An 18,865-nucleotide genomic window follows, 5' to 3' on the forward strand; every position below is an offset into this window, starting at 1 on the left:
CAAAAATATTTGCTCATAGAGAAAGCGGAATGTGTGTTCATTTACTCATCCATTAATTATTAATGATTATCCAAACGGAGGAGTGTCTGCGATCCTGTTTAGATCCTGCTTTCCTCCTGCATCTTTCTTTTTGCTCTTATTCTCTCTCTAAGACCCCTCGAGGGGAGATCACTTCACATCAGTGTGTGTCTCTCTGTCGCTGTGGAGCATGAATAGATGCTCTTTCAGTATAACAAACACACACACATACACAGCAGAATAGCAGGGAATAAATTTATCAGCAGTGCAGCGACTTTCCCAGTTAGTGTCCTTGGACAAAACAATGGTACACATCTGAAAGCACAAACATAGTTGAGATAAACGCATTAACCACGGACCAACATCTGACCTCTCTCTCCTTTCCTGTCTCTCGTCTTCTATCAGGCCTTATTCTCTTTCAGTATGTCTTGCCTTTCACCTTCAAATGCCATTGCCATAGTTTGTGTGTGTGTGTCATAAAGGCAGGATGCGATGAATGAACTCTTCAGGGCTATTATATGATTTTGTCTATAGCATACACACCCTTTAACAATAATAAATATTTATCCACATCACACATACAGGTAGACCCAGAAAAAAGCTGGTCTTTTATTTGGTCTTCCAACATTGACACTGAAAATGAAGCTGCTTTCATGCACATATTCATGTGTCATCATATATGTGTAGATGGAAAACTTGTGTAGGGGAGACCAGGGATAGTTGTCACACTTTTCACTTCAGTGAATATTTCTCAGAGCAGGTTTATTTCTAAAATTTAATTTTTGCATGGACACAGAAGTGCAAACAGATATTTAAAATAAAGTAAACATTTCCAGGTAATTTCCAAGTTATTACTCAGGACAAAAGATGCAGTTCATTGAACAAATATTAAACTTTTGTGACATTTTCTCACTCTATATGGCTGAAGTTGTCACAATGGGACCTGGGATTAAATTGGCCTATTGTGATTTCAGGTAAAGTTAAGCAGTAAAACCATTATGAAGCACAAAATGATGCATGGAAATCCAAAAAGTAGCATACATAAATATAAAACCATTTGGCAATTGGCAAAAATATATATAAATAAATAAATTAAAATAAATTAATAAATATTCGTACCAAACATTTTTGTATATGGGTCTTTCGGTTCGGCATGTGTACCGAACGAATACAGCATTGTTTTAACCGCTACACTTGCGGAACTTCTCTGTGTGCAGAACGTAATTTCAAAAACAGGCGAATCTCAACATAACACCTACTGTCACGTAACAGTCAATATTTGCATATGCCAGCCCATGATCGAGGCACAAGGGCAGCCAGTATTAACATCTGGATCTCTGCACAGCTGAATCATCAAACTAGGTAAGCAAGCAAGGACAACAGCAAAAAATGGCAGATGGAGCAATAATAACTGACATGATCCATGATATCATGATATTTTAGTGATATTTGTAAATTGTCTTTCTAAATGTTTCGTTAGCATGTTGCTAATGTACTGTTAAATGTGGTTAAAGTTACCATCGTTTCTTACTGTATTCACGGAGAGAAGAGCCGTCGCTATATTCATTTTTAAACACTTTCAGTCTGTATAATGCATGAACACAACTTCATTCTTTATAAATCTCGCCAACAGTGTAGCATTAGCCGTTAGCCACAGAGCATAGCCTCAAACCCATTCAGAATCAAATGTAAACATCCAAATAAACACTGTACTTACGCGATTAGACATGCTGCATGACGAATACTTTGTAAAGATCCATTTTGAGGGTTATCTTAGCTGTGTGAACTTTGTTTATGCTGTTCAAGGCAAGCGCGAGCTCCGTGGGCGGGGAGCGTGAGCATTTAAAGGGCCAGCAGCCCTGAATCGGTGCATAGTTAATGATGCCCCAAAATAGGCAGTTAAAATTTTTTTGTAAAAATCTATGGGGTATTTTGAGCTGAAACTTCACAGACACATTCAGGGGACACCTTAGACTTATATTACATCTTGTAAAGAAAAACGTTTGATGGCACCTTTAATGCATTTGATACGCATTTTCCTCAGTGCAAAACTTATATCTTACGATTGTACTTAAATGGTAAAAATGTTATCCTGACAGCAAGCAGGTCTATGTTTGACATCACAGACTTCAATGAACGATTGCAAGGGTTGTGCGTTTTTGCATGATGATATTGAGATTTTAGTTTGGAGGATAAACAATTCTAATTTATGTGGGTCTTGATCAATATATACAAGAACCACTGCTAGAGAAAATATATTTGTATAATTGGACTTTTGAGTCAAAACATTATTTCTGGCATATATATTGCAGCAACATTCTCATGTGACAACTAGCCCCTATTTTAAAGTTATGTGTTATTAAGCTCCTTCTCAAACACGTGCATCAGATGTAAACAAACAAAACATAAATTTTTCAAGCAAACAAGCTGTGCCAAGTCTATATTTATAACACAAACAAACAAACAAGCACAGAAACAAATCTCAGCTGACTGTTGTCAGGCATGGTTGCCTGGTACCTCTGGACATAAGCTCTTACGTCTTACTCTGAGAGCCCTCAAGACTAATGAGAGAGAGCGAATGATGTAAAACACAGCTGCCTGTGTCCACTGTCAACACAGCCTTTGAAACTGTACATGTAAAACAAACACTATAGTCTGCATTCAGTCATTTCGAGCAGCTTAAGTCTTAAAACTATATATGGTCAAAACTCTAATATGATTTAGTGGCTAAAATGAAACTGCACTATTTAAAATGTTTGAATAAATGTCATAACAGAAGATACAGTCAAATTTTTACCTGGTTTATTTGAGACTTTCTACATTGCTGTACATCTTTAGAGTGACATCATCACTGTTTATGCAGCACTGCTGAGCTTTACAAAGTCTAGCGCGCATATGCTTATAGATACCCACTATACATCTGTAAATTGATCTGCGATATATTTATAAACTGATGCTATCGACCTCTGTCTCTGTGTGCATATGATGTGTTCTGGTTACAGTCCGTTAGCATGTGGTTTAATGTTTATTGAACGAATGTTACTTTGTGTCAGTTAATGTCCTAGCATTGTGATGGATGTTGAGGGGAGTCACTCACTTTATTAAAATTAAGCAAACATAAGTTCCCTTACTATACAGTGGCAAGAAAAAGTATCTGAAGCACTTGCAGAATCTGTGAAAATGTGAATAATTTTAATAAAATAAGAGGGATCATACAAAATGCATGTTATTTTTTATTTAGTACTGTGCTGAGTAAGATATTTTACATAAAAGATGTTTACATTTACTTCACAAGACAAAACAATAGCTGAATTTATTTAAAATAACCCTATTCAGCAGTATGTGAACCATTGATTCTTAATACTGTGTGTGGATACATGGATGATCCACGACTGTTTTTATGTTTTATGATGGTGGTTCATGAGTCTCTTGTTTGTCCTGAGCAGTTAAACTGAGCTCTGTTCTTCAGAAAAATCCTCCAGGTCCTGCAGATTCATCAGTTTTCAAGCATTTTTGCATATTTGAACCCTTTCCAGCAGTGACTGTATGATTTTGAGATCCGTCTTTTCACACTGAGGACAATTGAGGGACACAACTATTAAAAAGGTTCAAACATTCACTGATGCTCCAGAAGGAAACACGATGCATTAAGAGTCGGGGGGTGAAAACTTTTGAACAGGATGAAGATGTCACAATTTTTCTTATTTTGTTTAAATATCATTGTTTTTCATTTAGTACTGCCCTTCGGAACCAACAGAAGATAATTTCATGTTTCCCGGAAGAAAAATTAAGTACAATTTACCTTGATATTTGAATTCAAAAGTTTTCACCCCTCGGCTCTTAATGCATCGTGTTTCCTTCTGGAGCATCAGTGAATGTTTGAACCTTTTTTAATAGTTGTGTTTGAGACCCTCAATTGTCCTCAGTGTAAAAAGATGGATCACGAAATCATTCAGTTACTGCCGAAAGGGTTCAAATATGCAAAAAATGCTTGAAAACTGAAGAATCTGCAAGACATGGAGGATTTTTCTGAAGAACAGAGCTCAGTTTAACTGCTCAGGACAAACAAGAGATTCATGAACAACCATCACAAAACAAAAAAACATTGTGGATCATCAGGTAACCACACACAGTATTGAGAATCAATGGTTCACATATTTATGAATGGGGTTATTTTAATAAATTCAGCTATTTGTTTGTCTTGTGAACTAAATGTAAACATCTTTTATGTAAAATATCTTACTCAGGACAGTACTAAATAAAAAATAACATGCATTTTGTATGATCTCCCGTTTTATTAATATTATTCACATTTTCACAGATTCTGTAAGTGGTTCACATACTTTTTCTTGCCACTGTATATGATGAAAAACAGATCTTTTCATGTAATTTTACAGTAAAATACTTGATAGTAAGTGTCAGTTAACTGAAGTATTATTTTTTTCATTTTAAGTCTAAGAACAGAACAGAACTGACAGAGTCCACAATTCTCATTTCTCCAAACAATCGTTTATATGGAATTTATCACCATAGCCAAAATAAGGGTTCAAACCTGCCTACGACCCTACTATATAGTAAGTGGAAAACATTATGTGAAAAAGTAGTATGTTCACTTCTTTACTTTACTTAATAGCTATAGCAAAAATATGATACTGAAATTTTAGTTTGGACGATAAAATTCACAAAAACAATTATAATTTATGAACATACAAAAACCATTGCTAGAGAAAACACACAGTTGGACTTTTGACTCAACCTTATTTCTGATATACAGATATATTGAAGTGAAGTGAACTGAAGTGAAGTCACAGCCATTTTTGATGCGGCACCCAGGGAGCGATTGGGGATTGGGTGTTTTGCTCAAGGGCACCTCAGTTGTGGGTAATGCGAGTGGAAAAGTGCGCTGTTCATTCACTCCCCCACCTACATTTCCTGCCTTTTCCTGAGACTCAAACTCGCGATCTTCGGGTTACAAGGCTGAATCTGTAGCCATTAGGCCACAACTGCCCCAAACTGCAACAACACTCTCAAGTGACAACCATTTTAAAGTTGTGTTTGACCGAATTCATGACCATACACAAAATAAAGACATACCCTGCACTTGAATATAGTAGGGTGGTAGGCATATATTATGTGAAAAAATTATTATGTCTGAATTCACAGTATTCATAAAACAGTAGACGAAAAGTACCCGTATCATCTACTACTTCTGCCAAGGTTTTGAATCCGCATCTGGTGGACACTTTAGTTTCCCAACAACAGCATGGTCAAAGACTAAAGGCCAGAGCACATCAAGCCGACGCCGATGAACTAGTGGCGACGAAAGTAGACTGTGGGGTTGGCTCACATCAGCAGCGTCTGTGTCCAAAGTTGCCCTGACACACCAAACCGACGCTAAACAGCCGACGGCCAAGTAGCCCGTCCATTCTGCGCCTGCGTGAGATGAAATGCCTTTCTGTACCAGTAGGTGGCAGTATCTGAACAGCCAATCAGAATGATCAGATGGCCCGACGGACAGACGAGCTCCGACGCCGATTCAACATTTCGAATTGGCCGAAAAAAGCCGATGAGGACCAACTTCAGCCGACAGTGCAGAACACACTGAGAAAACTTAGTCGGCCAACGAAGAAAAACTGCCCGACGGCCGACCGTCGGCTTGGTGTGTTCCTGCCTTAAAGAATAACACAAGACGCATCACTCATATTATAAGTCCCTTCTTCTAAATAACAGTCGCAACCAATCGCAGATTGGTAAAGTCATCGCGTCACTGCAGCAGCTGTTAGAATCTCCGGTTCCTATAGAAACAGTCAGATGCACGCCTCCGAAATGAGACGCATTTAGGACTGCGCATGCGCATTAGCTTGATTCAGCCTGAAAAATACAGTTTTTTGTCATGATTCGAGCATTTAGAAACAAAATGTATGACACAGTTGTGGTCAGATTTCACTGGTGATTTCAAATATGAAATTTAATGGAAAGCTTGGCAAACAGCTTTGGAGAATTTGATGTTTCCCCATTCAAAGAGATAGGAGCTGCACTTGGATGCCCGAGGGGCGTTTCAAAGATGGCCGCCGAGTGAAATGACTTGTCTTCAAAGGGACTTTGATATAGTACATCCAGATTTCATTCAGCCTGTACACATTCAAACTTCATAGATCATATTTTAAACAGTCAAAGTATGTTCCTCATCACATGTTGTACCTATTCAGACAGTATACAATTTTGGAATAAGCCATAATTCTCCATTTGGCTGAATTATGCTTGAACTTACATGTTTCAGATAAAGGGAGGTCGACCAGAGAAACAGGTCAACTAAGGAGCTATTTACACAACACCGTTTTCAACTAAAAACAGAAAACTTGTGCGTTTTGGCCGTGTAAACAACAAAAATGCAGATCTGTGAAAATGGTGACAGTATGCACATGCGTATTATGCACAAGTGCTCTGTAAAATATTGCATATGTGCACAGGAGCATAGACTTTCTTTACAAAGTGACATCGCCACTGATCTGAGATGCGAAATACAGCATTTTTAGTCTTTTCGTGGATTCATGTGAAAGTGGATCGTTTTGACAAGGTTGTCAACTATACAAAGAAAAATCTTTTCCCTTTTTTTCTTTCATCGTTGTTGTGGAAATGTACTCTTAACTACTGGGTGCTTTTCACAGAGAGGACTAACTGGAACAATGTATGATTATATGGAAACACACCTACACACTCAGACTAAGAGTGTTATATCTGATCTTTTGTCTTAGATGTCCTATTAAACGTCTATTTTATGGAGCCTGATACCATCCATGTCAATGCGTACAAACATTATGTGCAACATCCCTTTTGTTTTCTCTTTGGCAGAAGGTGAATTCTAAAATGATTTCCTGTTGTAAAAACACCCTGGATGCACTTCCTGTCTTCGAAAGACCGGATGAAAGGGACTGTCATAGAGAGTGTGAGTTATATAACTTATCTCCATTGGACAAATGTTTTGGAATGTTTGGTGCATTTAAAATTACATTTTTTATAGTGATGTTTTTTCTCGAATTTACAAATGACAGAATCTTAAAGTTTCTGTTATGCACATCTAATGCTCACTAAATTACTAACCGAGGACAGACAAAAACAGGCTGTAGGAAATGTGTAACAGGTGGTTTATGGGATGAGTCATTTAAGGCTCAATAAAATAAAATAGGTTTGTAAAATGATAAAAGAAGAGATGAGGCGAAAATCCATGAATCAGTAAGAGCTTTAAACTGTAGCCAGGAAAACAATGCATTATTTAGTGACCTACATGTTGACTGGAATATTTGACTGTGAACATTAATGCAGAATCGAAGACACACCAATACAAACCAACTTTATCCTGCTGAAAGAGGCCACAGCCACCAAGGAATACCGTTCCCATTAAAGCAGTGGTCACCAACCTTTTTAAGCCCAAGATCCTCGACTTTTATGAAAGACAAGATCTAATTGATAGAAAAAGACAGCCCAGATTGTATTTAGTACTTTTTTCATGACCAATTTAGATTCTGATTTATTTATTTTTACAAGCAAATTGGCAGATTCTCTTACTGGTTGCAGATATTTATTATTATTATTATTATTATAAACAAAAATACATAGCCATTTCAAATTAGAGGGAACCACTGCTTTTTAATCACAATCCAAACAAAGATGCTACGCACGTTGCATGAGCACTTTTTTTTTTTTTATTTGAATTAATTGAGATTTAATTTCAAGATTTAAAGCAAAAACAGAACGGTCTGACTTTATCTTTGTGAAATTATATGCTACACAAAAAAAGCTTGAAACAAAAACAGCAGGCTGAATGAGACACAAATTCACTCTCAAACAGCAGGTGGCGCTTATGGAGCAGCAGTGATACAGTGTTTCCTTGGTTACCGCTGTAAACAAAGCTGAACTGCGCTAATAATTAGCTACTTTATTCGGAGGTAAGTGGAAAATAAAATGCCATTACCATCAAATTTTTTTCTGAAGACAGTAATCTCCTTTTAGAGATGCATTCATATAACCCTTCACCCCTAATTCAATATTTATATTTTCTTCCTATATTTCGAGCATCGTGAACAGTGAGCTGCCCTGTCTGCTACAGAATTTTCTCCTCTTTGGGTCCGTCTTCAGCGTCTTTGGCCTTTTGTTAACGGCCGTTTACAGACTCAGACATAATGTGGGCTATTTACCTTTTATCACTGTCCTAGTAACTCCCGAAAATAACAGAAAAATAAATACAAAACTACAGTACAAAGACTGGAGAAATGTAATGTATTTCTGCACTCATATTTCTGTTGTTTTCGCGAGCTACTGGAACAGTGATGAAGATTGACTGGTTGATCGCTATCGACGGGTTAGCGACCACTGCATTAAAGGGTGTATGTGGTCTGCAACAATGCTTAGGCAGGTGGTACGTGTCAAAGTAACATCCACATGGATGGCAGGACCCAAGGTTTTCCAGCAGAACACTGTCTCCGCCAGCTTGACTTCTTCCCATAGTGCTTCCTGGTGCCATGTGTTCCCCAGGTAAGCGACACACATGCACTCAGCCATCCACATAACTTAAAAGAAAACATGATTCATCAGACCAGGCCACCTTGTTTCATTGCTCCGTGGACAGGGGTCAGCATGGGCACCCTGACTGGTCTGCGGCTATGATGAGCCCCATATGCAACAAACTGCACAATGTATTCTGACACCTTTCTATCAGAACCAGCATTAACTTCTTGAGCAATTTGAGCTACAGTAGCTCGTCTGATGGATCAGATCACACAGGCCAGCCTTCGCTCCCCACGTGCATCAATGAGCCTTGGCCACCCATGACCCTGTCACCGGTTCACCACTGTTCCTTTCTTGGACCACTTTTGATAGATACTGACCATTGCAGACCAAGAACACCCCACAAGAGCTGCAGTTTTGGAGATGCTCTGACCCAGTCATCTAGCCATCACAATTTGGCCCTTGTCAAGATAAATTTAGGATACTTTTTAGAATGAAAGTTATTGATGAATAACGAGTTATTGATTTCCCGCACAAATTCACATGCTACACATGTTTAGTGAATGAGACCCGGTGTCAAAATGAAGAAAAAAAAAAATCTCGATGGTCCTAAAAATAAGCTTACTTTACTTATATTTCTTATTCTCTCTATTGAATTTGGGGTGAAATAAGTTCTTGACAGGAAATAAGACTGTATGTATCACACTGAGACAGACCCCTCTAAAGCAATCCTATTAGTGGATAATACACAACACTGAACCTTACACTATTAGAAGTCGCTTCTGGTGCTGCTCTCATTCCTCTCCGTTACACTCATCTGCTCCATTCTGTTCTCTCTCTGTGTTCTTTAACTCCAGTCACTCTCATCATATCACAAAGCTTTCAGCCTGGTTAATATTTTCACTCAGTTAAGTCAAAGTATGAGATCAAAGGCTGTGTGCGCTTTTAGAGTTTCATCCTCTTTCTATGTATCTCTCGATCATGCCCGACTCAGAACCCCTTTTACGTTGCAAAAACACAACACTTGAATTACCATAATGGAACAAGGCAATAATGATTTTCTACCATGCTGCTTTTACCAAAACCAGAGGAGCCAGACACCAGAGGGAGGAGAGAGAAAGAGAGAGAGAGCAGTAAACACATACACACTCTGCTTCCTGTAACACTCTTTCCTTGCCCTGCTTGGCTTCATTCCAAATCATTTCAATTTGTAAAAGTATCTCTCCAGAGAGACATGCATCAAAATCATTTCTTTGTCTGAGATTTATTCCTGCTCGCTCGAAAGAGATAATTCTCAACCTTTTAGCTTGATTAGACAGAGAAAGAGAAAAAGAGGGCGGCATCTGTTGCACAGCCACCCGAAACATATGCAAAAAAAACAATTCCGCATCTTTTTCCCATTTCCCTCTTATGTTACAGCCACCACACAGAAGCTCAGGCTGTGTCTGGACTTCCCAGCAGCCACTTCTTCCCATATGGCCACGACAGGGAGTCTTTAGTGCTTTTCTTTGCACTCTGTTCAGATTGCAGGCTCAGGATTGGAAGGGCTGATCCTAGATCGGCATAAACAGGCAACCTGCAACGAGACCAGTCGGGGAAAACCTCTATTTGACAAATTAACCTTCCTCAGTGTTTCACAAGCCATCCTGTTTTAATTACCACCTCCAGTGGCCAATTACAGGTCAGCAATAAAGAAAGGGATGAAAGAGAGAATGGCATGGGTTTTACATCTTCTACCTTCACCTCCACAGCACAATCAGTGATTTCCATTAGTCAGGCCTTTTCTGATTGAAACAGGGGAGGGTCGTATACATGTTTGTGTGTATGCGTGTAGAGAGAACTCCAGTCTTCCTTTGTTCTCTCAAGGCTGCATCCTGCCATTAAGGGTTTGAATGGTTTGCTGGGTTTCCTTGCTGGCACAGCCATGGTTGGAGCAGACCCCGAAAATAACACAAAAGTCTTCCACCAAGCAATAGTTCTTCAGAAATGTTTAATAGAATTATTGCAACACATAATTACATCACTATTAATGTGCCGCTGTGGTTAGGTCACAGGTGTGTGTTTATAGAGTATTTATAACAGCTTCCAATGTGGTTCAGCCAGTCATAATCAAGGATATAGATTCAGCAGTAACATGCATAACCAAAAAAAAAAGGGGGGTATTTGCTGGAGAAGCACTAGCATAAAGAAAAAAGATTGATCTCAGGATTTATAAGAACCACACTTCACCCCAACTCGCAGCATACATCTTTGCCATCTTTGCAGAAACGGGTACAAAAGATAGCCAGTCAAAATCGAATGGGTTATAAAAATAAAAAAAATCACTATCCCCAAGTATGAATAGTCAGCACTCAACTAAAGAAAAAAAATGGAGGTGAAAAGTAACAGTATGCCAGAGAGTGCATCAAACAAACCTAAAGAAAGGGCTTAAATTCAGAACTAACTCAATATCTAAGATCAGATCAATAAACACATATTCCTTGAACTGCATCATGTCCCATCTTTCCTTCAAATCAATACTTTCCAATCAGTGCAGAGCTCAGCAGCTCTAGACTCCGTTCCCTCTTGCTGACCCACAGCACCTTCTTCATCAATCATGACGGCTTATCACATATTCATGAGCTGAGTCAGTCACTGGCCAATGAGAGCAGGTAACTAAATGTGTTCCATTGAGAAGTATATAAGAAATATATCATTCTAAGGGATCAGTAAGAATTGTGAGAGCTTGAGGCTATCTACACTGGACGCAACTGAGGCTATGTTCACACTGTCGGTCTAAATCTGATTATTTGTGTATCCGATTGGAATCGTATCTGATCTAAAATTATTGACTGTCCACATTGTGAATCACAACTGTTCAGATCCTATTTTGTGTGTCCCATGCCGTTCTTTCGTTTTCCGGAAAATCTGCAATGGTTTCTATGGCAACGATGTTGCGTTGGTAGGCATACCCCAACAACAACAACAACAACCGCAGCATGGAGGGGCCGTCTTATTTACAGCATAAAAATGTGTAGCCACCGTGTTGGATAACAGAAATGTAGGAGGCTGGTATGAGTAGCTTTATTCTGTGCTGTTGTCTCCGCAGGTTTTAAAACACGTTTCCTTCATATTGTCATTTACTGCTCGTCTGGCACTTTGCAACAAACCCAACTTCGTTTCTGCAGTGACTTTCAGCATGTTTCCTCACATAAACTACCCAAAAACCATTCATAACAGACTGAAACAGGTTTCCAGAAATGGTAGCTCGTAACGGATTTCATGTGAATTTTTGCTGTTCACACTTGCTAAATCTGATCGGATTTCAATTGGATTTGCACAAAAATTGGATTTGGACTGACAGTCTGAATGTAGCCAAAGTGACCGTTGCAAATCCATTTGTTCTTTGTGTCATAAGTAGTGTAAATGATTGAAGTCTGTTTAATGTCGGGAATTTGTAATGTCGCGTACTGCCACATTCAGTGTAAACAGTACAGCATCAATGATTATAATGGGTTCTATTTGCTTTTGTCATGCCGCATTGCACTGCTCACATTTGGTGAAGACACACTTGTAGTTTGGTTCTTTTGCTTAGCATTTACACTGTCATTTTTAACACTGAAAAAACAACAAAAAAGGCTTTTATGGCATATACTTTGTGATGGAACTTACTGAACATCCAAAACAATGCTGTGTGCTGGGCTAAACGCGAGCGCTGTATGTGTGTACATATGATGGTATCTTTAGAACTTGCGAAGAGCTTAGAAAATGTGTAAAGGAGTCAAAAAAGTGGCAGGAATTCCTCCGTTACATACTCGAATAAAGATATGCTGCAATGGGATGGCGGTCCACTTGTTTGGTGCACACCAGGGTTTGGATGGCAGCGTTCATACTTATCCAAATGCATCGCATTAACAGAGCAATCTCACCAGAGTTCATTTTAATCTAACCAAATCTGCCAAGTGTGAACACACCCAAAGAGTTTAATGCAAAGACCACAACACAGACAAATGGGACCGTACTGCACATTTGTACCAGGCAGATCCAGGCTGAGGAAAACAGATAGACACTCATTAAAATAAGCACATGAAACATTTAATGAGACACAGAGAGCTGTTTCCTACCACCCTGCAGTGTGAGTTTTATTGAGGGTGAAGCAGTCTTTACTCAGCTCTTCTAGGGAAGGTTGCCACAGTAGGGACCGTCCCACCTCCCCCAGAGGGAGCACACACATAGTGTGTGTATGTCACACTTCACCACAGAAACAGGTCGTTACATCTCCAGGTGTGGCACACAGAAGCTCAAAGGTCTGTTAATATAAACATCCAGTTGTTGCATTACTGCATAGCCTTGGGCTGCTGAAATCAAATCAGTTATTCCTCTGAAACAATTTGAAGAACTTTATTATAAGCTATAAAAAATTAAGCAATAATGTCAGCTGCTGCATCATAATACAAAGCATACCAATGACCTCAAAATTTGTTGTGTTCTTTTGATTGGTTGATAGGAATGTTGTTCCAGGACTAACAAGGATTTTGATCCAGTACCATGTCCTACTTAGCGAAATCCCAGTAAGCTCAAAGGAGTCCGTGAGCACTCAACACTTACTGATGAGTCAGGACACTGCATTACTGTCCACTCATCCTCTGCTGGGGACAGTTAGCCGGTATGTGTGGCAGAGATCAGAGGGTGTGTGTGGCTGATACAGACATCTGTCTTTGTATTTCTGATATATCAAGACTGAAGATCTACTTGGAGCCTCCTGCAACACAAAAAACTTTTGTACCAGAAAGTTGATCTGATTGTTAAGCTTGAGCACTAATGGATTAGAAGTACTATATGGCGTCTGTCTTATTGGGTGTGAGCCTATGTATAGGATGTGTGCGTCAGAGCATTTAGTAAAAGGCACTGGGTTGAAGAGCAAAATGACAATAATGAGAAAACAATGTATTGAGTGCTTTTACAGTCCTACTTTTATTAGTTTAAAGGTGCATTCAGTAGTCCTTTGGATTGCTGTTGCTCATGTAGTTTAAAGGGTTAGTTCACCCAAAAATGAAATTTCTGTCATTAATTACTCACCCTCGTGTCCTTTGTTCATCTTCGGAACACAAATTAGGATATTCTCGATGATATCCGAGAGGTTTCTGATCCCCCTTAGAAAGCAATGCAAGTACCACATTCAAGGTCCAGAAAGGTAGTAAAGACATTGCTAAAACAGTCCACGTAACTACAGTGGTTCAACCTTAATGTTATGAAATGAAGAGAATTCTTTTTGTGCACAACAAAAATAATGACTTTATTCAACAATTTCTTCCCCGTTATTCTCCTACGCAGTTGACGTAGTAAATGCAGTGCAGCGCTTCTAGATTCTATGTCAGAATGCCGACTCAGTATTGGCTAAAGCGGATCACGTGAGCAGCACGACGCATGTGTGTGATGCTGACGCAGGAGCGGGCCAATAATGATAATAACCTGGAAGCTTTGCACTGTATGTACAACGTCAACATCGTAGGAGAACGACAGGAAAGAGAAGAAATTGTTGAATAAAGTCATTATTTTTGTTTTGTTTTTGTGCACAAAAAGTATTCTCATCACTTCATAACATTAAGGTTGAACCACTGTAATCACATGGGCTATGTCTTTACTACCTTTCTGGACCTTGAATGTGGTAATTACGTTGCTTTCTACTGGGGATCAGAAACCTCTTGGATTTGATAAAAAAATATCTGTATTTGTGTTCCGAAGATGAACGAAAGCCTTACGGGTGTTTAACGACATGAGGGTGAGTAATTAATGACAGGAATTTCATTTTTGGGTGAACTAACCCTTTAAGTACTGATACTACAATGGTGTTAGATGCTGCACTGGATCAGCATTATTGTCTCTGGGTTTTACGTAAATTAAACTGACACTAGTGAGCTTTAGTGAGCAGTCTACGCAATAATTAATTCCCTTATCTGTCCAACAAAAAAAGAAGCAAGCATGGCATCACTACTCAAGGTTTTCTCCATCAAATCTTTACCTTGTACATGCGGTACCAAGGCTTGCACTCATTTTTTTGCGCTCTTTCTGGCTTCAGAACATTTCTGCTTCTTCAGCCAATTCTCCCGTTGTAATTAGTAAAGCATGACAATAAGTGTGTCTAATTTCTTCTAATTGCCTAATTTTTGAAACACTATGGGTCACATGATTTCAACATGATGAAACACACTTAGGGGGATGACCCGCACCATACATACTCTTCACAAAAACACAATTTTTTTCTTGCATATGCGTGTCAAACTTGTGAAAGGCCAAATTTGAAAAAATGAAATTCTGAATAAAATGCTTTATTCAGGTAGGTTTTTATACTGAAAGTTTAAAAAAATATTTGAACGCTTCATAGCTGGAAAATCTGGCTATTCTCGGACATGTGTGCATGAATCGATAGAGAAAAGTAAAGTGCACAAAAAAATTTTTTTTAGTTATATGCACGCAGACATGCATCAAATATGGCTTCACTCACATTACAATCTACACCAGGTCTGTATTACAGAGTCAAGCAGACAGACGGCAAACACACATCGTTTTGGCTCTCAGTGACGGATGGATTTGTGTTGTCATGGCTAAAATTGTCAGTCTGGGTTGTTAGGTAATCTGTCTGACCCTTAATCAGTTCATAGCCATTTTGTAACATGGAGACGCAGAGGAAGAGTGTAAGAGAAACGAGAGCAAGAGGAAGAGTGTAAGAGAAAAACAAGAAAGCTTAAGCAAAGCTTATATCCTTAAAAACAGACTAGACAACCTATAGTATTCACAAATGCAGCATGACCTTTGACATTTGACCTAAGCTGTCTGCCACACTGGTCTTACCCTCAAACGCCTGGAAGGACCTTTATTAGACCTTGTGTGCCGTTAGCCTGCTGTGCTGTTTCTATTATATTAAGTTTGCATGAATATACCCTTGAAAAGAGATAATCTAATCAACACTGCACTTTAAAGTGTTTCTAAAGACATGAAATTAAATTAGAGGGATTCCCAGGAGAGCCCCTTCTCAGACAGCTATAAAACATTAACATTGGCAAAATACATGTTCAAGAAAATAGGATCAGATAAATTGTGCACCTTGTGTCATTTAAATTTATGGTATATTAATGGGGGACTAAGCAAAAGAATTTGCAAAATGCAGTACACAAACTCTTCACACAGAGTTAAACTATTATACCACAAAATTAATACAGTTCTCATCAGTGTGCTTACGTTAGCTATGACATTTAACACAAAAAACCCATTGCTGCTTTGTTAGGAATGCAGCACAAAACGTCTGTGAGTTTTTCTGCTGATGCACGTAAGCCCATAACGCTGTAGGAGTAAGCTGTGAGAAGAATGCAAAAGTCATGACCATGTGTAGGTGGAAGAGAAATATCTGAAACCAACGCACAAGATTCACCTTATTAAACCTGTCTACTTATATTTTCCTTTACTTATTACTGCTGTACCTCCATGTTTCCTAACTGCTGCTCTGATGTTTGTTTTGAGACTCCTTTTCTACTAAAGACATGCATCTGCCCATTCCACGTCAACAAACAACCAGCCCTGAATTCTACGAATTGCACACCATTGTAAAAAGCATGTTTCCAAAACAGGAGATTTTGATTCAGTCATGGTTCATAACGTCACATTAATGTATGAAACGGTGACCATTGTGTTTGAGCTCCTAATCATGTTCATGTGAGTAGAATTAGAAACATGACTATTCGAGGGTACCCATATGAGCCAAGGATTTTTCTCCACACACTCAAGCAGAGAGGTCAGACGTATATAGACTGCACTGTAGTATATAACACATTTTGATTATCACAGGAGTAAAGATAAGTATTATGACCATGGCTACCCATATCTCCACAGTAGCTACAAACGCATAAGAGAATAGAAAGATAAACACGTTCTCACTGCAGGTCTAAATGTACATTTCATACAACAGTGCTCTAATTTAATGGGTCAAAAGATGTTTCTGATATCTAGTATAACATCACTCGGCTTGCCTGTGTTCATGGCATTCCCAAAAATGTTGTGATGTGTGGATATCCAATAAAACAGCACAAATGCAAGTGTAAGAAACCCTTTTAAACACAAGACACTTAAATGACTGTCAGAAACAACTGTATGGACAGAATAAGCTTGATGCAAAAAGGTGTCTGAGAGTTTATTTATAGTGTGTCGTGATTGGACTTTCTGTTCAAACAGTGCTCAGGTGAAGATGGGTGATGAGTTGGGTGCTTAGTGTTTTCAAGTAGCTAAACCTTTCCTCTGAGTGGCATTTCACATAATTTCAGCACCAGCATGCCTATGGAAAGCGAAAATCACTGTCTAGTATGCATTATGCGGTCTGCCCCAAACTGTCAAGCGCTGTTTCATGGTAACCTACATATAAATGCGCAGGTCTGACTGTATCTGCACGAGGAGAGAACTGCTGAGTGAGAGAGTATCGACAGAATAAAGTTAAACACGCGAGTGAAAACATGATTCACTTTCACAAATCCAGAAAAACAATGTTGGACTGTCCCCAGGAAGGATTTGTCTCACACAAATGCATGTATATTAAATGAATTTCTCCCTTCAAACTAGGCTTCATGACATTTAGCCTATCTAATGTGAATCATTACAGCCTATAGGACTCAGAACCACTGAAGATGCATAAAGCTTACGATTATATACACAGAAATAATACCGAATCGACAACTGCCACAAATTAAACTATATCGCTGTTGTGTTTTATTATCTTTTCCATAGCTTCCATGTGTGCGCGCGCACAGGTTGTCACCTGCCTCCCGCCTATTACGTTCACAGACTTTCCACACACACACGCCAAAAGTGTCAAATAACACTTTAAATGTTTGACTTTTAAACAGCTTTTTGTGAGTAGTACTTCTCTGCGTTTCAAACATTTCAAGGAGAAATGTCATTCTAATAGCTATTATTATTATTTCTTGCATCAGTTGTTGAACTGAACTCACCTCCATGGCTGTTGATAGTGGCGCTACAGGATGAGATCGTGTAACACAGCAACACAGTTGAAGCAAACAGTCCAGTAACTGACTTCATGTTCCAACAACAGGAACCGCTCTTCTACTAGTTCGGAGACAGTCCTCTGCTTCCAGTCTCAGCTCCAGGTCATTGTAACGAGGAAGATTGGAGATTTGGCTACGCACAGTTTAAATGGGTTAAATAGTTACAATATGGATGCTATTTTTACTAAACTAATTTAAAGTCAGCATATTCTTGCTGTCCGCAACAGAACAGAAATTCAAAACGTCCACGCTGTCCTTTTTCTTTGAGACTCGAAATAATCACCAGCGCAATTCAGCGCATCGCACAATATGGGTAAACCAAATCTGCTTGCTTCCGAGAAAATGTTAAACTTTCCCGAAGTTTAATCCAATGTGAAATACATTCGCTGCCAGAAGCTTGAAGCAGTAGAAGGAGCGCGTGTCGCCTGCCCTGCCGTTCAAATCCTCCAGCTCTGGCTTCAACACAATTCAATTGTCCCGTATGACCACCGGATATTCCCGTCCGAGTAAATAATATCTGAATATGTCCAACGTGGGTTTTCAAAAACATATAAAACAGAAAAAGCCAAATGTACAAGCCTGAGAAAGAAAACCAAAAGCGTGAATTCGCTTTCCAGCCGTCTCAGTAATCTCTAATAGGCACAGAGGCACAGTCAAGTGCTCGGGGCCCGCCCCATTGTCTACGTCACAACAGGTGAAGCGTCTTGATTTGAAAGGAATCGTGATGAATTTAACGATTCGGATGCCAATTCTTATACTATTTAACGATTCTGGTTCCGTTAACAATTATTGTAGGCTGCTGCCCTCAGCAGTATGTTGCCAAATGATATTAAAAAGTAATGCAATTCTTTCAAAATGTGTATTTAAAGGGGCAGCATAAAAATGCAACTCAATATTTGTTCCTTGCCTAGGTTATATATTGAATATAAATAGCCTATTTGGCTAAAAAAAAAAAAAAAAAAAAAATCATGCATTCTTTATAAAATAGGCATTGATTCACGTTAAAAGAAAATAATTCGTTCTTGAATCAGGCTATAAAATGGAACCGGTTCTAAATAAAAAATCTCTAATCTCAGTCAGTAGTAATTATAATGATTAAATTATTAATTTTCCCACTAGTCCGATTAAACATTCACATATTTCTATTAATTCTATTAAAATAGGCTACTTAAAATTCAAACAAAACCTGTGATAGGCTTATGTGGCAGGAGGAGCTGTCATATATTTCTATTATTTATGATTAATGCAAGTCCTTGTTGCGACGGGAACGTGCATGAGAAGGCAGAGGGAGTGCTTTGATAAATCTACTCTTA

General features: G+C 38.8%; 1 protein-coding gene across 1 annotated transcript in view; it reads right to left on the reverse strand.

The window, feature by feature from the left end:
* The window catches only part of sema4f (sema domain, immunoglobulin domain (Ig), transmembrane domain (TM) and short cytoplasmic domain, (semaphorin) 4F), an 81,226-nt gene extending 62,968 nt beyond the window's left edge, over positions 1-18,258 (reverse strand). Inside the window, exon 1 of the mRNA XM_067400480.1 lies at positions 17,499-18,258. Coding sequence (XP_067256581.1) covers positions 17,499-17,586 — 88 coding nt within the window. The 5' untranslated portion in view covers positions 17,587-18,258. The remainder of the gene's footprint in view (positions 1-17,498) is intronic.
* Between the last annotated feature and the right edge of the window lie 607 nt (positions 18,259-18,865).

The sequence above is a fragment of the Chanodichthys erythropterus genome, chromosome 11 (genome assembly GCF_024489055.1).
Source record: "Chanodichthys erythropterus isolate Z2021 chromosome 11, ASM2448905v1, whole genome shotgun sequence".
In the NCBI taxonomy this organism is placed as follows: Eukaryota; Metazoa; Chordata; class Actinopteri; order Cypriniformes; family Xenocyprididae; genus Chanodichthys; species Chanodichthys erythropterus.